At 34.2% G+C, this 26,016-nt stretch overlaps 1 protein-coding gene across 6 annotated transcripts in view; it reads right to left on the bottom strand.

The window, feature by feature from the left end:
• Positions 1-26,016, bottom strand: part of LOC128227282 (neurobeachin-like) — a 144,108-nt gene that overhangs the window by 107,491 nt on the left and 10,601 nt on the right. For 4 of the 6 annotated variants that reach the window (XM_052937666.1, XM_052937669.1, XM_052937668.1 and 1 more), the window contains exons 2-13: positions 24,902-25,006; positions 16,387-16,513; positions 15,628-15,728; positions 15,151-15,246; positions 13,754-13,875; positions 13,343-13,469; positions 11,836-11,955; positions 9,020-9,166; positions 8,451-8,507; positions 6,653-6,793; positions 2,519-2,664; positions 1,496-1,516 (exon numbers count right to left, since the gene is read on the bottom strand). In XM_052937666.1, coding sequence (XP_052793626.1) covers positions 1,496-1,516; positions 2,519-2,664; positions 6,653-6,793; positions 8,451-8,507; positions 9,020-9,166; positions 11,836-11,955; positions 13,343-13,469; positions 13,754-13,875; positions 15,151-15,246; positions 15,628-15,728; positions 16,387-16,513; positions 24,902-25,006 — 1,310 coding nt within the window. The remainder of the gene's footprint in view (positions 1-1,495; positions 1,517-2,518; positions 2,665-6,652; positions 6,794-8,450; positions 8,508-9,019; positions 9,167-11,835; positions 11,956-13,342; positions 13,470-13,753; positions 13,876-15,150; positions 15,247-15,627; positions 15,729-16,386; positions 16,514-24,901; positions 25,007-26,016) is intronic. The other 2 variants (XM_052937667.1, XM_052937670.1) reach the window with 1 other exon arrangement.

The following is a 26,016-nucleotide window of genomic DNA, read 5'->3' as shown; positions in this document are numbered from 1 at the left end:
GCCTCGAGTGTTCCTCTGTTTATGTTTGATGAATAGTGGACCGAATGAAGTGTGTTTTGAAGGTTTTTTCTTGTGATCTAGTTTTTGACCCAATTTTACAAGTGGTTGAGACTTGATCAAGGGGAGCATTCTGAGAAAGTTTGAACATATTTTAACCAATTCCTATCAAAACAGGGTTTAGATGATATGGTTCCAGACAGAAAAATCTAAGACTTGACCTAGTGACATAGTTCTTGACACCACGTGACCTGGTTTCAAAAGAATCCAAGTCTTTATCTAGAAACACATTCTGATAAAGTTTCATGAATATTGGACCAAAATATAACGTCTCTAGTGTGTTCAAAAGGTTTGACCCCATAAGTCCCACTTTTACCTGCCTTCGATATTTCATCAAGGGGAACATTCTAATCAAGTCTAAACATGATCTGACCAATCCCTACCAAGATATGGTTTGGAAAGAAAAAAAAAAACGCACTGGAAAAAGAACAGAAAAACAGAAGGACAAACAAACAATGCCAAAACAATATTCCCCTCCCAAAACCATTAGCTTGGCAGGGTATAAAAAGAACAATAGCCATTTTTAGAGCAAAAGTATGTTTGTAAATCATGTATTCACTACTTATGGCAGCCAATTAGTAATTTTACATACAATTTTTTGTGGGTAAATGGTTGTGACTAACATCCATACAATTTTTAGGATAGCAGTTATACCGGGTAGTTATTAAATAGTTCTTAATGTTGTTATAGGAGATAATGAGTGCTGTTGACAATGATTGATAAAGTAACATGAAGCGTTGGATAGACACAGAGGTGAACCAAAACGGTTGATATAGTTCAATGAATGGCTCATTAGACATGGAGGTGAACCACAATGATTAATTAAGTACAATGAACAGTTCATTAGACATGGAGGTGAACCACAATGGTTAAGTAAGTACAATGATCAGTTCATTAGACAAGGGGTGAACCACAATGGTTGATATAGTACAATGATCAGTTCATTAGACACGGGGTGAACCACAATGGTTGATTAAGTACAATGAACAGTTCATTCGACATGGGGATGAACCACAATGGTTGATATAGTACAATGAACCACAATGGCTGATATAGTACAATGAACCACAATGGCTGATATAGTACAATGAACCACAATTGTTGATATAGTACAATGAACAGTTCATTAGGCACTGGGTGAACCGCAAGGAAAATACTTCAAAGGTTTTTGTGAAATCATTTTGGTGGATTTACATTATAATTGCAAAACAAATCATTAACAAATGTTGGAATTCTTAAAACGATGTCATTTATAATGAGAAATTTGTTTAATGCACATTTTTATATGACAATTTATTTAAGATGGAAAAAATAATTCATGAAAATCACATCGACAAACAATGCTTTTACAAAAGCTGGGTAGAGGAATGTGCGTCTACAATAAAGAAATAGCACAAGTTACAAGCAAAAAAAGGGTATGTTAAGACAAAACACTTACAATATTAATTCAATCGGGTCACTGTAATGAACCATTGAAGAATTTGAGTATTAAAGTAGCTTCAATGTACCACATCTTAGGGAGTAAAATAAAATCTGCACATTTTTCGAACATCTTTTTGTAACACATGAGAGAGTGTTTCTATTGTTTATGTTTATGCATTGATTCTCATATCACATGAGTGACAGGTAGGCAAGGCCCTTATCTTGTATAAGCACCAAAAGGTCAATTACAACATTTTTTCTATTCACGCAGGCTACATGTACCTTATTGCATTGTAATCTTGACATTATGGTACTATTCAGCTTCTACACCCAACTCTAATAATTAAAATTATACAGATCTCATTGTGTATATTTTCAATAACTCAGGTTGTGCGTACAGTAACTTACTATCACTAATTTCATGGTCTAATGATGGCAGCAATAATGATTGATCAAAGTATTCTTTTACAAAAACATGCTGACTCTCCCTGACATTTCACCATTAATTACTAGTCCTCATGTACAATATTGATTCCCCCTCCTCATGTACAGAAATATAATACATTCTAATCTGAGAGCTGACAGGCATCCAAGCTTCCAACATATATTGTACGTTCATACATGTTTTGACATGCACAGTGTTCTCAATAAGAAACGGCTGCCGGCCAAAATGGATGGTTCAAATGGCAATAGGGCCGGTTAAAATTTGGAAAACTAAATGAATTTTCAGTAGAATAAGTAGAAGCTGATTGGTTACATTACTATTTGAGACGGTTCAACCAAAACTTATTGAGAACCCTATATGCAGAGCATATATCGTGAGTTTGCGGTACATTTTCAGAATACATGGTATGTAGGTGTTTCAGCCTATTACTTCATAGGCCATTATTGTTAATGCTATTAGCTACATGCAAAGCTGTATTAAACTATAATAATTATAGCTAAAATCAAATAAGTAGATTTACATTCAACTTAAAGCTAAACTCATGCCCTACTATACAATTCAACTACAAAAACCTCAACCCTACTGCACACGTACCAAGTGGAATGTTTGACTGTAGAGGACGTTCCCTCCGCTTGACACAAGGGCAAGTCCAACTGTCCAAATAGGGGGAACAGGATCTGCACCCCTCCCAAGGAATGTAGTGTGCTGTGGATGGAATGTGTGATGACTGACTTCACCTCCTGAAAGACAAATAATGGACTTGTCTGTAGAGCTGAATGACGTATTGAGCATGATATCCATGTAAAACATTTTGAAAACCACTTATACAAAAGCCACAAATAGTTAGTTCAGTCTTACACTGCCATTCTTAACCAAAGCATTCAATTTCATTAAAAATCATTTTTGTGAAACAACTTTTTTTCAATTTAATATATTTTCATAGATCTGCAAAACCTAAATATATTTCTATGCTGGTTTTGTAAGAAAAATGTCAGATAAGAACTTTATATTTAGACCATGCACTTTAAAAGATTTCCATTTATATACCAAGAGCTGGAGTATGTTTCAATAAAGATAATAGTGTCATAATTATGTTTGTTACTTTTCTCTATACTTTGTGAATTGAGACATATTTAAGTTGAAATCAAAGTTAAGGAATTAAAAAAGATCAACTTGTTTGCCATCTGAAATATTTCTTTAAGTTTTAAAAATATGGAAAGTATGACACAAATCCTTATTGAAACTTGAGAAAGCCCTGAATGCAATAGCATGCAATTTTCATCATTTGCATATATACTCCTTCATTTTCTCATATTACATTGCAGCCTAATAAAGATTACTACAGTGTACATCCTGAGAAAATAAGTACTAAACTACTATGTGTTTATTTCTGGCAATATTTCATACAAAAACTACTTTTACTGTTCAATTTAAATGTTATTTCTCTTGGTTAGATAAACTAAGCTTTACTCTGCAACTGTTATGCTGTTATTCGTCTAGAGAACATTTGAACAAACACACTTTCATTGAAAGTCAGTTTCTAGCTCTAATACTCTTAAGGCATCCATATTACTATAAGTTCTCATGGTTTACAATGAATAGTGAATACATGTCACAGGTTCTCTTTCAAGATGATTTAACAAATTTCATGGCAATCGGTCAATTATCTGCTTACAAATAGCTGTTAACAATTATGAGAAATTCTACATTAATATTAAAGCTACATTTAACTGCTGTACATTTGCAATGCTAGGAGGCACAAGTAGAGATGAAATAGTGAAAAAGAACATGGTATTAACTAAACTGTGCAAGAATATATAAAGAAACAAATGGAATATACATCCCAAACTTCACCAAGGAAACTCACTTTAAAATTGGACTGGAATATATTAAATACAAAAATACAAAAATAATTAAAGGAGTCTTGAAATCATATACACATATTATACAGTTATTGACTGATGAAAAGAGGTATGTCCAATATCATGGACCATGTAAAGAGATATTCACTGAGACAAAGTTGAGGTCAATGTGACGTTTGTGGTCCTTAAAACAGGACATACACCTATATCATCAGTCTGTTAGTGTTTTCTTATATGCTTTTTATATAAGAGTATTTTAACATCATATTTTTATTTTTATTCATTAGGCCACTACTTTTATATAAATTGGTTTACAAAACCGGCGGGTCTAATTTTCCGAAAAGTACGAAAAAATAAAAAAATGAATTTCACTTTTTTCTTCAAAATTATTTTCCCGACCGTATTGATTTTGGTGCGAAACGAAAGAAAAACGAACAGATGAGAGTACGAATGCAGTAGATCTCGACTGGTTTGTTGTTCTGTAGCCGCAGCGCCTTTGGCAATGGCGGATTGACGATAGCAGTCATTCTTTGTATGAAATAATTAATTAAAATATGCAGGAGTTGTGAAAATAACAAAAGCAATAAACATTGGCAAATTTAACAGCCGCCACAAACAAAAACTGTTACGTGATTGTTGTTTTTCCCCGCCAATTTAGGTCATGAAAATATTGTTGTTTATAGATAAAAAATAAAAGTGTCAGCGGCTGCCATCGAATTATTAGACACAAATATCTGTAAATTATGTGTGAGAAAAACATTTATAACATTTTATGGCTACATATCAAATAACAGTGCCCTAAGTGTGAGTGGTGAAATCGAAAGTAAAATTTCTAAGTTGACACCGGTGACCTAGTTTCACAAGTTCGGTCGGTTCATTTTTTAAATGGTTTGGAAATACTTATCATTGAGTCAATGTAAAGCTTGTGTTTATTCTTGATTACATGTTTATTCATGTTTGGGTTAATAGTAGAGTAAAAACAATGAAAGAGTTGAACACATGTGTCAATGACATTTACTAATGCCAGGAGTTGTGTGCAAAACATTTAGATAAAACAACACGGAAAACTATTTTGAATAAGTTCATTTCAATTTGTAATGAACTTGATATTTCACGATAAATGAGATTTGTTGTTGTAACCAAGGAATACTCTTTAAAATGCAAGATAAACAATAATGAAGTATAGATCAATGCCCTGTTAACGCATGTATACACAAAATGGCGGAGATGGAAGAAGATGAAAATATCCGATACATAATTATGGATTTCTCTGTTACTATCATTGGTACATAAAGTTAAGTCACATGCACGATTTATTATTTTGCTATGTGACTTTTATGTACTGATGTGGTATTTTGCTACAAGATTTGAATTTGAAATGGATTTGGTGAACATATCCGGACTTAGCATGAATCGGGTTACACACAACTAGGACCCCACATGGTAAAGGTGATTAAAACTCAAATCTCGGTCTAGTTTGGTTTTAGTTTTTCAGGAATTGTTTTCACAATATTAAAGCTCAAATGACTTTATTAAATGTTACTTCCTTATTTACAAAATTGGTAATTATTTCACTTCATTGACATTTTCAAATATTGAAATAACTGAAACAATGTTTAGAAAATGTAATGTATTGTTTTAACACAGTGCAATTTTTGTGTATTTTAATGCATAAAATTCGCCTTCTCTCTTTTTTGCAATTTAATATTGGTCAGTTTTAAAGTGTTCTGTATTCACGTTTGCTTTAGCATACCCTTAAAGCTAAACAAATATATCTTGCTGAGTGATATTCAATGTGTCTTTGATAAAAAGTGTAGTTTATACATGTAAACATGTTTTAAGTCAATTTGATTAATGTTTTATATTCACAGTATGTAAGATTTAAACATTGTGTTTAATTAGAACTTTGAAACTTTGAGTGCATTAAAACATGCATTAATAGCAGTTTAAAAATGTCAAGTAAATGATATACATTTTCAATGTTTTAATGTTGTTCTCTGATTTTCACCCTTTAAGAGTATGTTTTGTGACTTTTTTCCTTTTTCTTTTTTTTCGACCACCCGGTGGACATTTTCTCCAAAAATTCTTGTAAAAAAAAATAAAAAAGGAGTGGCCTTAAGACAAAAACACCATCTTTAAAAAACGAAGTCACTGATATTAATTCTACTTCCGGTCGGCTTTTATATCATAGCGCACAATGGGAATTTTGTCACATCCTGCAACCCAGGTTTGTTAACAAATATATCCCATTTTCCTGGTGAATATCACTTTCTATGGTTTATCATGTGACAGTCTTGACCAATGACAAGGATGGAAGTTGACCAAGCATATAATAAAACAGTATATTTTTGGTACGTTGTGTTATGCAAAACTTAAAACTTAAACAGAATAGCGACGCAAATGCCAAAGCATGCCTGCTGTAGTTTTCAGTCCAATAAGGGACACAACTCAACTTATATTAAAGAAAATGTGCATATTGCTCCGGCAACAAGTGAACTAAGTTTCATTTGAATATTTTGAACAGTTTTTGCTGTTATGGCCAATCAATTGACCATTAAAATGTCTGCCACTTATATGAAATAGGGCCATCTAGTAAGAAACTGCTTAACAAAATTGAGATATTATGCTGATTATAATCAAACTAAGAAAACACAGTAGGAAATAAATTAGGCCAAACAATGTTTATTGAAATAAATTAGGCCAAACAATGTTTATTGAAATAAATTAGGCCAAACAATGTTTATTATTATGAACTATCAAAATTTGTTTAAATACTTCTTACATTCAGATTACACAATATATAGATGTGTTTAACTGAATTGAACTGATTCAGTATTTAAATATCCTCCAATCGTTAAACACATACCCCTGACATCATCGCATGAGGGGAATGTAGGAAGTGGCTGACGTTGCCTTTTGGCGACGACTCGAGACACAGCTGTCCGTCACACGCAATCGGGTTGTACATGAAGACGATCAGAGACGTCAGCTTCCCATCATACAACAGCTGAAAAGGTTTTTGTTAATTAAGTAGACATTTACATTCACCTACACAGGATTTCATTTTGTGAAATAGGAAGCAGCACACACATTTAAACATATATGTAAAAATATGAGGAAAGCTGAAAAGTGATCTTAGTAAGGCAAGGGACACTTTTTTTATTTTAATCCCCACCTGACCCTTGATTAAGCTATTGCAATTGAAATGTTAAAAACATTAAGAGTATGATGTATTTTCGACAAATCAAACTGCTTGTGTTGACAGTTACGTAATGCATTTTTTAACAGGTTTTTTGCGATAGCTTCACCTCCAACCCCAATGGGTTTTTTTATTTGACAAATATTTGGACTATTAATACTTTATTTTTCTAAAACATAATGGTTTTGTTACGTGTAAAAAGCAAAACAGACTGTTGTTAATGCAGGGGACTTAATTGTTTTGGAGAAGTGTTTATGAGGAATAGTGTATGAACATTATGTATAACATACAATTTTGAGGTTATAGTGTACATTTCAGGTCGGAGTATGAAGGATTCTGGCCCAAATGCTGGGTTAAGGGGTTTAAAGACCTATCTTGTTATTGCTGACAAAGTCATTTATCTTACTTTTGAATGCAAATGTCCTACCAATAAACTAGCTTTACAACTGTATGCTTTTCTGAAATTGAAACCGAATTATTCTGATTTCAGGATTATTCCTGATTTATAACATCCCTGATGTCAGGGCTTTTCATATAATCCACCGGGATAAGGCAATTATTTTCTTAGTAGACTGGTGGGTGTCTTTTTTCACTAATTTGAACCCCAAATGGGTAAATTTGCATCTGTAGAGGGGTGGTATAATTCAAAATGGCCTTCCCCCCGGGGGTTGTATGTTTAAATGGAATAGATCTGATTTATAATTATTTCATACACTCAAAAATAGAGTAGTTGAATATCCAATCATTATTGAGTCCATTATTTGCATATAGTCTACTGCACTTAGTAATGATAAGATCCTCTTCTGTTGTGCACTCATAATAAACTCATACTTTTGTTCTGTACGCTTTATATTGTTTGTGAAAAAAGCGTTTAAAATGGTTTCGGCAATTATTCTTTCACTAACCCACAGAATCAGTCTTTTAAGAAAGTCAGAAAGTCTAATGAGCATCGCCAACAAAAAAGGGGCATAACTCAACAATTATTAATACCACAGTTATGGCCCTTAGAGTACATATATATGCATTATGTCTCTGACAACCTGTATATTACTTGAACTGTTTTTAAGATATAGCCAAGGTGCAAGTTTTTGCAAGCCAATAATATCAAGGCTATATAACGATTCCCCAGGGTTTGACATCAAGGCTATTACAATTCCTCAGGGTTTTTTAATAAAAAATAAATAAATATAAAGGCCTCTCACTCAGAACATTGCTATTTTTTGACAGCACAATACTGAAGTAGAAAAGTCAATATTTTGACAGTCTTTGTTTTTGGTTGTACAACACAGTGTGAAGCAATTGAAAATGACACATTTGTATCTATGTTACGAGTACAATGTCTCAGTCGTAAACTTCACAATTTCATCAAGAAAATCTTTCGTGCGCAATAAAGAACACTTTTAGACAAATAAGTGAGAAAATAAATTCTTTTCTCAAATATTGCGAGAAATAATTAATGTCTCACCCTTTGTGCTGTTTCTGATAGCCTGATATTGCTTTCATTTGGAAATCTGAACTGGCTCTGAAATAAATGAATCTACAGGTATTAAATATATCTCCAATAATAGAGTGTGAAATTTCCTTAATATCATTTTTTTATTCTGCACAGGCATTTGCAGTTATGTCTTTATCTTCAGTGTATTTAACAGCTGAAAATTGCTTCTGAAGAATTGCCAGCGATCTGTTTCAGTATGAGGGATTCATTTAAATTCATTTCGAGGTGCTTCCTACAATTCATGTATGCTTAAATGTAGTCCAACTTACACATAAACCATATTTGTAGCCATGGTGTTTTTTTTCTCCCAAAACATATATCAGTGGTCGGAATTAACACAAGCCCACAAGCTGCAAGCCCTGTATTGGTAAAATGTCTTCCGGGCTTGCTTGAATTCTGAATTTTATATAGCAGGGCTTGTTAAAAAATTTGATGGCATGCAATAGTATGAGAATTTTGACTTGTTCATCCCAAAGACTAATTTTGATGACGGTTCCAATTTTTGAGGAATAAACAGCAGAAGAACACTACTCCCATACCTTATAACTGGGTCCTAGCTCATGCATGGCGGCTATCTGTTGAGGGGAAAGGGCCTCGCTAAACATGTACAGGGTAGACAACTGACCACAGAACATGTGGTCAACATCCCCGTCTGAACTGCCCCCAATATAACACTTGTCAAATGGCTGAAATGAACAGAAATAATTGTTTTAGAGTTGACAACTGACCATAGGACATCCCCAGCTAAACTGCCACTGTTAAAACACTAACCAAATGACTGAAATAAACAGAAATAATTGTTAACGAGTCAACAACTGTCCACAGCACACAGGGCCACATCCTCGCCTGAGCTGCCACCGTAATAACACCAACCAAATGGCTGAAATGAAAAGAAATAATTGTAAAGGAGTCAACAACTGTCCACAGCACACAGGGCCACATCCTCGCTTGAGCTGCCACCGTAATAACACCAACCAAATGACTGAAATAAACAGAAATAATTGTTAACGAGTCAACAACTGTCCACAGCACACAGGGCCACATCCTCGCTTGAGCTGCCACCGTTATAACACATGTCAAATGACTGAAATGAACAGGTTAACTTGTTACAGAATGGACAACTGACAACAGTACATGTGGTCAACATCACCACCATTGAAGCACTAATCAAGCAACTGAAATGCACAGGGTAATTTGTTGGATTAAAACATAAGGTAAGTTGCAGAGGTGAGAGGGCCTTACTACCATAAACATACCATATTTGGTATCTTGTAACATTGCAATGAATATTGAAATACAAATTATTAAGTAATGTATTTATAAAATACTCTATTTTTTACATTAAATACATTCTAAAGATCAAAGTTGTTTGAGTAAAATATTGCCATACAAATAGATTCAGAAATGGCACATCTGGTATATATACAATTGTATCATAAATGTTGCTGCTAATAAGACTCTTAATCCATATGAAAAATTTTCAAATGAAATAAAAACGTTTGAAAGTACATAAAATGAACCCTAGATGTCTGTATAACAGTTTCATAAGAGAAACAATGTTCCTGACAATTCAGATTACAAATTATGTTAAAGGATAATAACAGACATTAAAAGCCACGTTAACTTTAGAATTCTCATGTTCCTCATACAATATCAATAAACCTGAAAATAGTAACTAAGGGAGCAATTAGATCAGGCGATATTTTCTTAATGTAGTCTGTTGGCACATTTAATAACAGAGATAAAAAATACCAGCAATGTTAATATCACTACTAGTGTTGAGACAAAATATCCATTCCCAGGAAACTTCAATTTCTTGGCTTACACAAATAGGAGAACAGTATATGATATATTTGCACTGTCTTACAAGTATATCCTTTACTTTAATTATCTATAACTTTCAGGAAAAACAAAAGTCATTACACTAACACAACAAGAGCCGTCGTAAGACAGCACCCTCGACTACGCCACTTTGACTTAGAATACAATAACGATGTAATAATACCAAGTTTGGTTTCTTTATGTCAAACCTAACTAAAATTATTTGATACATAAGGTGACTTTGATGCTGCCCTCCCACCAGCCCGCCCAAACAATGACGCAAGTCATTCAAATGACTTGATTTTCCATTATGAAAATGTGGTTAAGAATATACAAATATGCCTTTCAAAGGAAATTAAAAAAAAAATATATATATATATATATATTCAAGGGCCATAATTTGTATTTAGACTTAAAACGGAGTTACGTTTCTTGTTGTAAGATGGTCGTAAATAATTTTGAATTTTATTAAGTGCATTTAATGAACGGTATAGAATTCTTTTTATTAAAATCCCAATTTGCCCTTAACTTTTACTTGCTTAAAACTTTAACCCAAGTCAATCAGTGGCCCTAACTTGTATTGGGTGATGGTCCTGAACAATTGTGTGAAGTATTAAGTCAATTAAATGAAGGGTAAAGAAGTTATTAAACAATATCCCAACCTGCCCTAAAACTTTAACCTAAGTTCCATAGTCAATCAGGGGCCGTAATTTGTATAAAAGATAATATGGAGTTATCTAACCTCATTATGTGATGGCTCTGAATATCTGTGTGAAGTATTAAGTCAATTGAATTAATGGTATTGGAGTTTTAAGTGAAAATCCCAACTTGCCCTAAAACTTTAACCTAAGTAAATCAGGGGCCATAACTTGTATTTAGGATAATATGGAGTTATGTAACCTCATTGTGTGATGGTCCTGAACAACTGTGTGAAGTATTAAGTCAATTGAACAAAGGATATAGAAGTTATAAATAAATATTCCAACTTGCCCTAAAACTTTAACCTAAGTTCCATAGTCAATCAGGGGCCATAATCTGTGTAAAGAATGATATGGAGTTATCTAACCTCATCATGTGATGGCCCTGAACAACTGTGTGAAGTATTAAGTCAATTGAATATAGGGTATTGGACTTATAAGTGAAAATCCCAACTTGCCCTAAAACTTTAACCGGACGCCGACCCCGACGCGAGTAGTATAGCCCACCTATTCTTCGAATAGTCGAGCTAAAAATAGACAACCCAAATTATTTTTATAATCTAGCACTTCAAGATAAATTAACAAGTCCACATTGGTTTCATGACCTTACTTTTTTCAACAAAACATCAGACATTAATAGCTGTCATAATGAGTATTTTTACTTTTTTACACCAATTTTGTAAAATAGTAAAACAAAACATGCCAAACAATTGACAAGCAAGGACAAATTGATCCATGATGCCAACTGTCTACTATAGCACATTTCAGGTTGTCTCTTACAGTGATAGAATGGGCAGGTTAGTTTATATTTCGATAATTAACTAGTGAACACTTACATCAGGCGTACTGACGAGCCACGACATGTCAGTTCCCGAGGCCAGTTGACCGTCAACGTAACATCGCACTTCAGATTTACTCCAGCGATTGTATACAAACACTATCGTCACCATATACCACTGGAATTATAGCATTATTATTCGTGAACAAAAATCAAACAGTACTTGAAAGATCCTTTTGTAAAAACAGAAACTCGTAAATCAAAGCCTTAAACCATTCTCTTTCAATAACGTTACAATGCAAAATTATTTCTGTCATATTTTAACATATTTAAAGTGACACTCTTTTTTAAGTTTTGAGTGTTAAACCTTTAACTACTTACTAAATGATGCATTTATGGAAAATATTAATAACTGATAACAAGATTGTAATCATGTATTTAATAGCTGAAAATGCAAAAATATTAAATGATTGGTGAGTGCTTAAAGTTTACTGTGATCTATTTTCACCTCACAAGGTAGAAATACCATGTTTTATGCACCTTTTTTCAAATTGAACTCGGTATCCTTCATAAGAACAATGGTTTTTGATATTTTATTCATTGTTTTTGGTAAATTGAAACAATTAAATAAATTGTGGTAAATCTTATTAGGGAGTAAGAGTGCATCTTTAAGATGAAGAGAACCCTTTTTCGGATGTTGCTTTACGATTGTTACACTTAATTTCTTTACATTACACACAAAATTAAAAACTACACTTCCATGATTGAATGTCTCCTGATGGGAGCGCCCACATTCAGAAATGAGAATTTGCCATTTATTAACTAGCGTTTAATAGTGTTATCTGGCTGTTGACCTAACACAACTGAGATATTATGCCAATAAACAAAGTGACAAAGTCTGGTAAACATTGGATCACAAATGCAAAATTTAGAGAATGGAAATAAAAGTGTGACGCTGAGGACATTGATGAAGCGGACGATGCCAAACAACAATGAGCCTGTAAGCACTTTACTGATTAACTTGATCAAACTATAACTCTTATACAGGAGAAAGAAGCAAGAAAGATTTAAATGCCAAATATTAGTGTTGTCCAAAAGTCTTCCTTTGATGACTGGAGTTATAGCCAAAGGTTCCAATTCTTTTATCAGTCAAAAAATTAATAATGCCTACAAAAGGCTATCATAAACTGTTTTCTGATCAAATAAAGTTACTTGGAACATCATGTTCTAGATTTTATAAACCAATATGTCATGAATAAGCCTCTCTGACGTTTATGAAATCAATTATGTAATTTCAATGAAAGCTGGAGGTTTTGCCATTAAAAAAGTGATTTTGATTCAAGTCAAGTCTTGTATTTTTTTTATTTCTGAAATGCAATTTCTCAACTGTTTTTAAAGATTAAACTTTCCAGTTCTGGAAAATGGGGATTTTGTTTCAATGCCAATAGACGTTAATGTTCTACAGTAAATTGCTCCTACTAGGTGTCCAACTGAATTAATTTAAAAATCTGGAATCCATTCAAACAAACAAGTTGTTACCGCCATCACTGCGACCCTTGACTCACCTTTCTAGGCTGGAATTCGTATTTAGCGCAGTGCTGAAATCCCTTGCCCTTGATTTTCATAGAGGTGATGACAAGAGCGTTACCCAGAAAGTTGGCTGAGTACCCCACCCCCTTGTTGGTTTGGAAACTGGAAAATAAGACATATGTATATGGTATACTTAAAAATGCGGTGGGCTCTACAGAATAAAGCTGGACGAAATATCCTAAAGTGAACCAGTCTGACTTAGGTTCAGTCCTGCCAGGGTCATTTCATAAAAGATAAAAACCCTGGTTTCTACTCAAAAATGGCCTTACATCTGATTTACAATAGATACAAACTTGAAACTGCCTTCATTTTCAAATCAAAGGTACACAGAGTAAGTATAATCAATAAAACATGTAGCGATGTCAACAACTATCCTGCTAGCCTACCAGAAGAGGTGTGGTCGTTCCTGTTCCACAGTTACCCCTGTGACTGGATCTAGACGGAGCCAACAAGAGAATGTCCAGCCAGATTGGTATGGCCACGTCTTGATAGGTGGCAGGTGCATACACTGTGCAGATGGGAAAAAATAGGGAACTTATATATATCTATTTAATTATAACAATATCATAACATGGTACATACAATGCACAAACACATTTCAGCATCATATGATGTTGTGGATCAGTAAACAAGCTTTATAGCAACTTATATAATCTCTTTCCACATATTTCATACCTTTGTTTTATATCTGTAGTCAGAAAGAAATATGACATAAGCTCTGAAGAAACTTTCCACAAGCCAGACTGGCATAGCCATGTCTTGAATCAGGGCAAAAATAAGATTGATTTTATATTGTACTGATGGACAATATTTATAACATTCATGTACACGACTTGCTATAGATGAGAGCATGCTTACCATGAAGTGCCTTTCACAGAAACAAAAATATATATGTCTTTATATAGTCTTCGTGATCAGCTATATGGATTGGATCATGGACCATTTACCAATCCTACATGACAGCCAGTACTTATCACTGGCAAAGCTCTGAGAGTATCAATCCAGAGTCCGACATGCTAACCACTCAGCCTCACCATCATACAGGGAAGCTTATGGGGTTTTCATTTCACGTTGATTCAATAGCACTCTTCAATAACAAGTCTAACAAATTTCCATGACTTTATTGCCTAGAGTTTTTACCAACATCACGATAGAATAATTGATTATGAACAACTTATACAGCTAATGACACAACAACAGTGAACATCACTCAATCAAAGAACCTCCATGTACAATGTAAGAACTTACAATAGTTTTATTGTAACTTTTTAAGTCAAGTCATAGCGCCATTAATATGACATGAATAGTGTGTGTATGTTTTTTTTGTATCATATGATTTAAATTGACTATGTGGTTTCATAACATTGTGGTATTTATAAGCATTCAAGCGTGGAGTCAGAGTAATTGTTCATAATGGATTGAATATGAAACTGTTAAGATAATTGAAAAACTCTTCTCTTAATGATTATTTGAGAAGGTGTATATGAGAACCATGAAGCTATGATACATTTCTCTTAATCAATAAACAATTGGGATAGGGCTGTAACTCAAGTTGGGAAACCTGTGGCCAAATCCCTTTGCAAGTTCAGATAGCATGTTGCATTCTACAGGACTGTCATCACAATTTAACAATTTGTTAAGTCTGATTTAATAATTATCAGTCTAGTTTTTGTCAAGAGAGCATTTAATATGGTAAGCCTTCTCTCCTTTAAAACAAGGCTTTTTCAAGTAAATCTGATATGGGTGTTCCCCATACACAGTGCGAGACCAAGTGAATACTTACAGATCCCTTTTTTCCTGGGAAGCTGAAGAACTCGTCAGGGCCCTGTCTCTGTGGCATCTGCTTCAACACCGAGATCAGCTTTACCGAGTGGCGTGGCTGAAATGTTTGCATGCATGTATAAGACACCATGGTAACGAATTTGATTACTGACTAATGCAGATTAGTGAAATATTATCATAATTTTTGGTTTGGGCCAATATTGCTAGGTTTAAATTCACACATGAACACTATAGTGCACATGCAAATTCCAACACATGTCGTATTTTCTCAGTCATAAAGCTGTTGAAAACTGTTTTAGCCAGAAACATGCGCTTCACTACACTTGTGTGAACTGCCATAGTGATGTGTAGAACGTTTATGCTTATATCTATATTTATGTAAACTTTTTTAACTGACAAGTTTAAATATTTCTTTTACTTAAGGCCACAAATCATTGTCTGTTTCCATCTCTAAGCAAAGTTATGCAATATGCTGTACCCATTGTCCGTCTGCAGCCTTCAGGTAACGAAACAGCTGTCTCAGCTCCTGCACTGTAATACTGTACGCTGCTAACGCCCCCAACATGTCAACCAGTAGATCTTGTAATAAAAAATGAACAAGTCATACAGATTATTTTCTTGACTCCTCATGTAGAAGAATATTGTAGCAAATGGTTTACAAAGCATTCAATTTGCAACAAAACTGGTAAGCATACTTTTAACTAAATGCTTGATTTTTTTTAAATAAAAAGGAATTAGAGATTCGCAGCAGATAAAACAATCTGTTAATCAAAACTTTCAACATGAACTTAGCCCTTTAGCTGGCGTGCCTGGAATGCAGGAATGCAGGTTCTAAAAATCTCCTTAAGTGGCAAACATTTCACCCAAGTTTCGTAAACATCCTTCTATGGGTTTAGAATATACAGACCAGACCCAAAATTTATGACTCAAACTTTTTAACTTGAACTGTGACCATGCATTTGAGCCAGTGAGCATAGACTGGGGGTTCAATGCTTTGGCAATAAAAAAAAAACATACTCCCTTCTCCTGAATAGCATGGAGAAGAGACATCTCTCCCCCTTCATACTAGCATGGAGAAGAGACATACTTTCGCAATTTTCTCAAACTCAGTATTTATTTGTAACCATGAAAAGGGTCTTCATTTATCACTAAAATTGTACAAAAGGTTCTCATGACAAATATTTCATTATCAAGCTGCATGCTTAAAAACATTTGTATCTTTAATAAAAATGCATACCAGCAACAATATCCTCCGCATCCAGGATCATGGCCATAACTCGGGAAATCAGCCTGACTTCCGTACAAGCCTGAAGATTACGACGACTCTTCTTCAGCATTGCCATAACCACGCTCCAGATTTCAGCCTGGAAAACAACAAAAGAAAGAGTAAAACTATGTGAAGAATCAGGTCAATTGATTTCCAAAAACCAGACATTGTGAAAACCGTCGTTCTGACGGTCCTGGGCCCCATTTCAATAAGATATCTTAGTTGTAAACCTTACGCTGCTTAAGACTGCTAGGGTTCAACTATAAAGTTACGAGCAGAATCAATGCAATTAATGTCCTTACGATGTTTTTGTTGAAACGCAGTTAACGCCTAAAAAGATACTATCTTAAGCCTCACGATCTTTATTTAAATGGGGCCCTGATAGATCAATTTTGACTCTGTCCGACTAAAATTGAAATTGTTTTCACATTCAGATGTATTGGAATAATGAATACCCGAAATCATTTATATTTGTGGGACATCTATTTTCGTGGTTTGAGTTGGTTACTCTTTCTAAAAACCACAAAATTTCATGACCACGTATAAATGATTTTACAGAATGTAATTTTTTGTGAGATATTTAACACTGCTTAAATGTGAGAATAATTGACTATTTTTAAGAGAAAGCTTCCATGATATTGTCAATTAACTATTTGTTCACTTTCCCAATGTCATATTCGGAAGAGTGTGGTGGCTGAATGTGTACTGCAATTATCAAATATCATGCAACCTTTTACTGCCCTTTGCACCCGTGCAGAAATTTATCCTGGTCTTCCCAAAATCCTGGGAATTTCCTGAGAATCTCATGATTCCTGGAGCCAGTATCCTGGCATTCCAGGCACACCAGGATTTTTTAGTTACCCAGAGACAAGGACCAGGACAATTCCAAGATACTCCAGGACTTTTCTTTTAGCAAATAAGATAACCAGGAATTGATCAGTCAACACCAGGAATTTTACATTCAAACTATCCTGAAAGTCAGGAATTTAGTTAAATTCTCAAAAATTCAGCAACAAAACAAAATTCCTTGTTTATCCTGGTAGCTAAGAAACATTCAAAAGTTAAATTCCTGTTTATCCTGCAATAGCACGCATTATTCAAAAGGTTTTGTTCATTATTTTTTAAATAACTTAATCTTCATTCTAATGAATACAATTAATATTAATATATAACTAATAACTAATTAAGAATATTGTCAAAATCATTTCAAACTATCATTTATATAAATATAATACATGTAACTGTCTTTTATTGTCTTATTCCTAAAAACAATCATGATCATCATCATATATTTTGTTCTATCATACATTTATGGCAATTAACATCTATATTTAAATGAACAGAAAGTATACTGCTGAAAGGTTTATTATTGCTGGTGTTCAAGAATTTTTTCACTCTTCATGAGTTCAGGTGTTTCACATCCTGGGCTTATCAGCCCATTGAAAGGTCAGGCAGAAAGCTTCCGGCAGAGATTTATCTGAGCCAATCATCATCAGGTTAACATTCATTTGTGTAGGAAATTCAAATATATGGAGAAGAAAGTAAACATGGTGGTTTCTGAAGCTTTTCATATTTTGGATGGATAAACCTTTTTCCTTATCATTTAAAAGGTAAGAACAGTTTCAACATGTAGCTTTTATACTATTACACAGGAAAAAGAACATAAATACAATATGGTTAGTGATTAAGTAAATGTTTTTGCAATTCTTTATCTGACATCATTTAAACATTCTGTGTAATGCTTTCTTTTACCTCCATTAACACAATGTTGGGATGTTTTGGTGCAGACATGACTGTTAAACATTGTGTGTAATTATATGAATATATGCACAAGTGCTATTACATGAAAGTATAAGCTGCATTTAAATTATATTCTCTTCTTTATATTAGTTTTACAATTTTACAATTTAGCAATCATTAATTTATCATTGATGATCATGTGGGTGTGCATGTATATGCATTATCTTATTATTTTGATACTATAGATGGCCAATGTTGTGTCTGTGGTAAAAAGATGAGGATCCTGTGACCAAACAAGATTTGATGGGAAGGTTGGAAAGCTAAACAACATCAATGCTCAACCACATGGTAGATTGATGAATTATCAGTTATTTAAATTAGTTATTAGTTTTTAAACTTCATTTTATTTTTATAAATATGAATGTGAAGCATAAAGTAAAACTATTAATTATATAATTACAATTACATTCCTGATGTAATTAGCTATAAATCATGGCAATAAGCATATTAGGGCAACACTTTAAGGCAATTTCAAATGGAAAGTTTGTGCATGTAAAATGCAGTTTATCACTACCAAAGTTTGAGCATATTGTTAATATCGAATTCTCAATAGGAACCCTTTTTATGTAAATAATTATTTAGTTTAAACCTTTGTTTTAAGTCATTACCTTTTATTTATCTGCATAAATTGAATTGGATATAACTCACATGAAATTTAACGTAGAATCTAACAATGACCTTTGACCAAATCGCTTTAACCTGATGTGGCCTATTTAAAGAAATTATTAAATATACAAATTTTCATACTTTTTTCAGATGTGGTGCACAAAAGGTTCGGTGTGAACACAAGTGTCACAAGTGTCATCAAAATTGGGACTGGCTTATGCCTTGATATCATATGCCAAAGGAACTTACCCAGCGAATAACAAAATTGAAATCTTTTGTTTGTAAATAGTAAATCAATAAGAAGTGGAATGAAATTAAAGTTGTGGTTTACTTTTAATAAAACTATGGATAAAATATGGTCCTGTGTTTTTCTTGGACAAGAAAAAACTATCCTCTCAAAAGAAATTCCTGGTCCTCAAGAATTTCCCAGGAATTTCCTGGTCCCAAGAAATTCTCAGGAATTTCCTGGTCCCAAGAAATTCTCAGGAAGTTCCTGGTCTCCAGAAATTCTCAGGAATTTCCTGAGATCCGGGGTAATTCCTGAGAAAATCCTGGACCCAGGATTTTTTTGAAGAAATTTTAATCCTGGAGTTCCTGGAAAATTCCTGTTCCAATACCGTGCCTGGGTCCCAGGAAACCAGGAATTTCCTGGGATTTTCTCAGGATTTTTTCTCAGGAAATTCCCAGGAAATTCTCAGGAATGTCTTGGTAACTTCTGCACGGGCAGTACATTAATGAATTACCACTGTATATTGCTGATGATTTTGATATGCTGAAAAAATTATCTTAACATTTGCCATAGCATTGGCAAGTTTTAAATGTTTCAAACTCCAATTCTTTTGGAACAATGTTATGTTATTATTAAGGAACCAGTACCGGTGCAATCGGAGAAATACACATTGCCACAAAATCGACCAATCATAATTTTGATTAAGAGTCAGTGCGGGATTGTCAAAAAAGGTACTGTTAAAGTGTTATTCAGAATGGCAGAGGCTGTCAGACCAAATGTTACTGACACTTTTTTGTAAGTTTCCTGATGTCTGCATACACACCTGCTGTTAACAACACCTTTTCTACAGCATGCCATTAAAATACTCTTTTAGACTAGATTTCAGCCTTAAAAACAATAATAGAACGTGCAAAAATGTCCTTTTAACCATGCAGAATTCCAGTTGGAACGAGGATGCAGTGGATGTTAAAAGCATGAAGTGACAGTCTGGTGTTGTGCATCACTACTGGAATGAGATGTATTCAAGGATATTTAAGTGCAATTGACCTTGAATTTCATCGATAGTACATTGTACTAAAATGCACACAAATGATTTTGTAAAATCTAATAATCAAAACAAATACAATACCACAATACATGTAATGCTTAACAAGACTTTACAAATCCATCAATATCATTATCAAGAGAAAATGAATTAATTTCCTGTCTGTTGCATGATAACAATTCTTGTTCCAAAAAAATTAATAAAACATTTAAGACTCACTGAGAGACCTATTCTTTTTTTATCGTAAAAATAAATTCCAGATTCAATGTCAAGTTTCAGATGGAATTTGCATCTTTAAAGATGATGTTCCTGACATCAAGTACATATTCCGAAATACCAGAATTGAGTTAAAACAGATTGTCCTGTCTGGAGAGCTTGTTCCAATTACGGAGATATCCATTATGGGGGAAACTTCCATGTTAGTTAAAATTACAATGCCAGAATAAGCACACATTTGCTGAACTGCATGGCAACCATGTAGATTACAATTGCCGTCAAAGGCAAAGGAAGTAGATTAGGACAACCAGGGCTTCTAAAAATTGACAATTTGGCAGTCTGTACCAATTTGACCAAACCAGACAGAAAATGATTAAAAAATTGTTGTGAAATTTGTTCATATACTCTATTTTTGATCCAAAACATTCATCTTTTATTGTATTTAAATCGGTCAGTCGTAAACCGTATGATCCCATTTTACTCTAGGCTGGTGTACCAACTTCTGTGTTACCAGGTTTGGGTCTAAGCTGGTTAAAAAATTCCATACGATCAGAAAAATATTAATCAATAATCGCCATCTGAGAACCTTCAAATCATGGCCTTTCGCACACCTTTGGGTGTCCGAAAATAATTTATGCAAAATAAATTAATTTTGAAAATAATTATGTGTGTCCAAATAATTAGTGTCCCAACTTTTCTGTGTTTTTTTTTTTTTAGGGGAAGTGGGTGCTGGTTCGATGCACGCCCGAACTGATTGAGGTTTTAAACTTTTAGAAGCCCTAATGGCATCCATATAGTTTACCATTGCCTTTAAAGACAAGAGAAGTGGATTGAATCATTTTTAATTTTGACATGTCACTGAACAAAGATACAACACATTATGTTCAGTACACAAATATGACCCAAAAACTAAAATACATTTGTACAATTAAGTGTACTGAGAAGGCCTTTCAAAAAACAAATTTTGGTTACACAACCATACCCACAAAATATGCACAGACTCCGCCCCTTTTTATAGTTTGTAGGTAAAAATAAAATAAAACAATATTGTGTATGTATTATAATTTGTACCAGGGTAGAAAAAAAGCTATATACTGATAAATACTGATGTACTGGTTACTTTAATACCATTACCAAATGATGACAATAACGTAACGAAAAATAAAAACAAGAGGGCCAAGATGGCCCTATATCGCTCACCTGAATAAACTTGTGACAAAGTTTTTGACCCCAGATGACCCATAATCGAACTTGAGCTAGAAATCATCAAAACAACCATTCTGACAAATTTCCAGGATATTTGGGCTGGAAATGCTACCACAAGAAAATTAACAAGGTTAGTCCATATTTGGGACCTGTGACCTAGTTTTTGAACCCAGATGACCCATATTCGAACCTGAGCTAGAAATCATCAAAACAACCTTTCTGACAAATTTCCAGGATATTTGGGCTGAAAATGTTACCTCTAGAGTGTTAGCAAGGTTTTTCCATATTTGGGCTCTGTGACCTAGTTTTTGACCCTAGATGACCCATATTCGAACCCGAGCTAGAAATAATCGAAACAATCTTTCTGACAAATTTCCAGGATATTTGGGCTGAAAATGTTACCTCTAGAGTGTTAACACGGTTTTCTATATTCGGGCTCTGTGACCTAGTTTTTGACCTCAGATAACCCATATTCAACTCGAGCTAGAAATCTCTGAAACAAATTTTCTGACAAATTTCCAGGATATTTGGGCTGAAAATGTTACCTCAAGAGTGTGAACAAGATTATTCCATATTTGGGCTCTATGACCTAGTTTTTGACCCCAGATGACCTATGTTTCAATTTGGGCTAGAAATCAGCGAATCAACCTTCCTGACATATTTCCAGGATATTTGGGCTTAAAAAGGTACCTCTAGAATATTAAGTTCTAGGTTTTTCCATTTTTGGGCTCTGTGACCTAGTTTTTGATCCCAGATGACCCATATTGGAACTTGAGCTAGAAATCATCGAAACAACCTTTCTGACAAATTTCTAGGATATTTGGACTGAAAAAGTGGCCTCTATTTTTGGGTCATGTGATCTAGTTTTTCATCCCAGATGACCCATATTCTTGTCTTCTAACTTGTCCGAGTAATTACTGGGACAAACATCCTGACTAAGTTTCGTGACAATTGAGGCAAAAGTGTGACCACTAGAGTGTTAACAAACTAAGTGTGGATGTACGACGGAAGACAGACGACCGACGACGGACATTCATCGATCCTAATAGCTCAACCTCAGCCTATGGCTCAGGTGAGCTAATAAAAAAGAAAGCCTACCCAGCCTGTATTTTAAAAGGATGTAACCCAAACCAAACCATTTACTCATTTTGGCCTAATTGTATTACAAGACCCCTTTTAAAAATCAAATCATTAACATTGTATCTGCCAAGTCTTTAACAAGATGCCAATGCTTTTTTGTCAATAAAGAGGCATAACTCTACTATTATAAAAGCCAGAATTATTGGCATTCTTACACACACATATTATCACTGGTATGTTCTAAGTTCCATATGAATATCTCAAATGCTTTTTTAGTTATGGCCATGGTAAATGTTTTGGCCCAATGAAGCCAAGGCTCCATGACACTATAATGGCTATCACAATTCCTCGACTTTTCTTCTCCAAAAAAAAGACAAACTAAAAACTTAGGGAAAATAAGAGAAACGACCATAAAGGAACATATAATACAATTACAAAGCTGGATATTTTAATGATCACCAGTGTTATATTCATACAATAATAGAACATAATAATTACAGAACTATTAAAACAATTCCCCTGAAAACCCAGCAATAATTCACAGGAAACGGTCCTCCGAGGAGCTATATTGTCTGAGAAATGTATTTGTGGAATAAAACACATTGTCTTTTGATAGATTATTAAAGAGAATGCTGTCTGTTTCTGTAATTTAACACTCCCTTGAAACCAGAACAGCGAGACATGACCTATTTTTACATTATATCATGTAGACCTATTTTCCCTTTTACTCGACATTTTGTATTGTATGTAAAAACAGAATGCATGTTCATTGTATATATACATCGTATGTATATATTCTTTTTATTTAAATGTTATGTTGTCTTCGAAAAAACAATGTCTATCAGTGAATTCCAAAAACAAAAAATAATTTATGGCCTGTTCAACACAGAAAAAGGAATTTATAATGGAAAATGAAATATAGCCCTCAGAAATGGAAGGGGTTTTTTTTGGAGGGGGGGTCCTTTAAATGATGAAAGTAGTCTTCCCGCTTCCCCACACATATCAGAGTGCCATACAACCATTATCCTTAACATAGGAAATGTTCCTGTTAATCATTTCGTTTTAAACAATTTCCTATGAACTTAACAGACTGCCTGATCTCAGAATTTGGCTCATGTTACAAAGGAATATACAAGTGTCAACAGCAAGTGCATTGGTCACAGATAGTTCCCCTATGGGCTAATCAATGCCTGTCTCAGATGAGACTAAATCCCATGTTCTCCCACATCAGTCAACTGGTACACACGTTTGGTTATGGGATATCACATCCGAGACCGTAGACAATCTCATCAATTTACCCGACTGACCATGGGGGCAATGCAATGAGATTTACTGATTCTAGACAAAGACTGTTAGTGAGGAGGTTGTCTTTTGTTAAATCTTGCAACAAATAAAAAGCTTCAATTTTACCCCTTTTTCAATTTGATACATAGACCATGAAATACAACTATCAAATACAGTTTAAGACAAGTACTGCTTTCAAAGACGTGTGGCCTGCAACAATGTTTGTTTGTTTTCAATGTTGACCATGGGGCATAACTGAATAAATGTTTTAGCCGCAGTTGTGCGTACAAGACTTGCTGTTCACTTGTGCATATTGTCACAGTGTGATTGTAAGCCAAGTTTCAAAGTAATAGCGGTGTCTTTGGTTATAACCCTTAAAGTTCTTACACAGTGAGCACAACAACAGTCTTCCCGAAATGTTCCGGTCCGCCGGACATGTCCGGCAAATTTTGTACGGGTCCGGCAGATCTTTCGAAAATGACGGTCCGGATGACCGACATATTTTGAGACGATTAAATAGCGAAAAGGTATTTGAAAGCGAAATGTCTATAAAAACGTTCGCTGATTATTAGCCTTTGCGGTAGTTAGTCCATCCCATACTGATATTGAAGTCACATAACGAGGAAAGTGGGTCTAACTCGTTGAGTGTACTGTATTTCATATTGTATAAGGGACCATAATTATACATGTTTTTCTAGATGAACCAAGAACACCATCGTAACAATTCACCTTTTTTACACTGAATGTCTACAGTGAATGACACTAGCTGGTATGAATTAACGCCATTTAAGTTAAAGGGTGGCAGAAAAAAGAGGGGGTGGGCGAGGATGAAAATCTAGCAATTAATTTACAGTCGCCTAACCATGAAGGAAAGCTCTAACCATGCAAATAAATAGCATATGGGAAAACAATATTCCAATATACCATCGCTATTTATTGCATGTTCAGCAGCAATATGGTACAAAACTTAACTCAGGTAGTGGGTGCAGTAACTGTCATGTGACATATTCAAACCATACCTGGAGTGTTGCAGGGCAGTGTTCCACGACCTTGAGCATCTGTACGATGTTGCTGGGATCCTGAATGACAAAGTTTGCCTCAATGTCAAACTCCCCGCCAACCAACTGGAAATAGAGGAAGGTAATTGTAAATATTGAATGAATATGTGTACATGTCTTGAAACTACATCTCTATGATGTTGGGAGCAAACTCGCCATTAACCAACTGAATTTTTTTTATAGAATTCTGAGAATCAGATGTGTAGTCTGACAACACCATGACCTTGACCTTTGACATACATATTTATACAATACTGACCCCAAAATTAATAGGGATCATCTACAGACCATGACAGAAGTGTTGACTTTCAGACACGATGACATTGACCATTGAAATACACATATATATACTACTGACCCCAAAATCATAAGGCGTCATCAAATTACCTGATAACAGTTGTGTACCAAGTTTGAAGACTCTACATCAAACTGATTGAAAATGAAAGTGTGACAACCATGGACCACATGATTTCAATTTGTCTGCCATGGTGGACAGGTGGTCTTGTCTGAGGTGACATAAAAAGGGAATTGTAAGTAAAATATTAAATGATTATATTGTATGTTTGTGGAATATATATCAATTGTATACTATACAGCCTTCTGTACTATCTGATGCTGATGATATTGAGCGACTACATGAATTTGTATGACCAGCACAAAATTCTATCAATTATTCAAAACAAATAACTGCAATTTCATTTCATGGATCAGGAAGATATTAATGACATGCAATTTTTCAATAGTTCTTAAGATTTTATGGTTGACTAAAGTGTACAAGGATCTCTATCTTAAAGTGCACAAGTTTACCCAGGAAGGTGAAAATGAATGTCTGTGGGTTTATGCAGATAGATTTGGGGCCAAAACACAGCCCCACCCGAATGCTATAACAGATACATTCCTCCAAAAGGTGAAAATAAAATCCCTAATTTTGTTTTGAATTTATCTTTTTGTAAATGGATTCCCAATCTGTTTTTGTTATGAAATAATAGGTGAATTCTTAAAACAAACTTTATAACAATATTTTGTTTTTTCTGTCTATTTAAAAAAAAAAGTATTATTGTTTATTTCTAGCCAAA

This window comes from Mya arenaria, chromosome 3 (genome assembly GCF_026914265.1).
Source record: "Mya arenaria isolate MELC-2E11 chromosome 3, ASM2691426v1".
NCBI lineage: Eukaryota > Metazoa > Mollusca > Bivalvia > Myida > Myidae > Mya > Mya arenaria.
The sequence above is the reverse complement of the archived record's forward strand: the minus strand, read 5'-3'. Positions and strand labels throughout refer to the sequence as shown.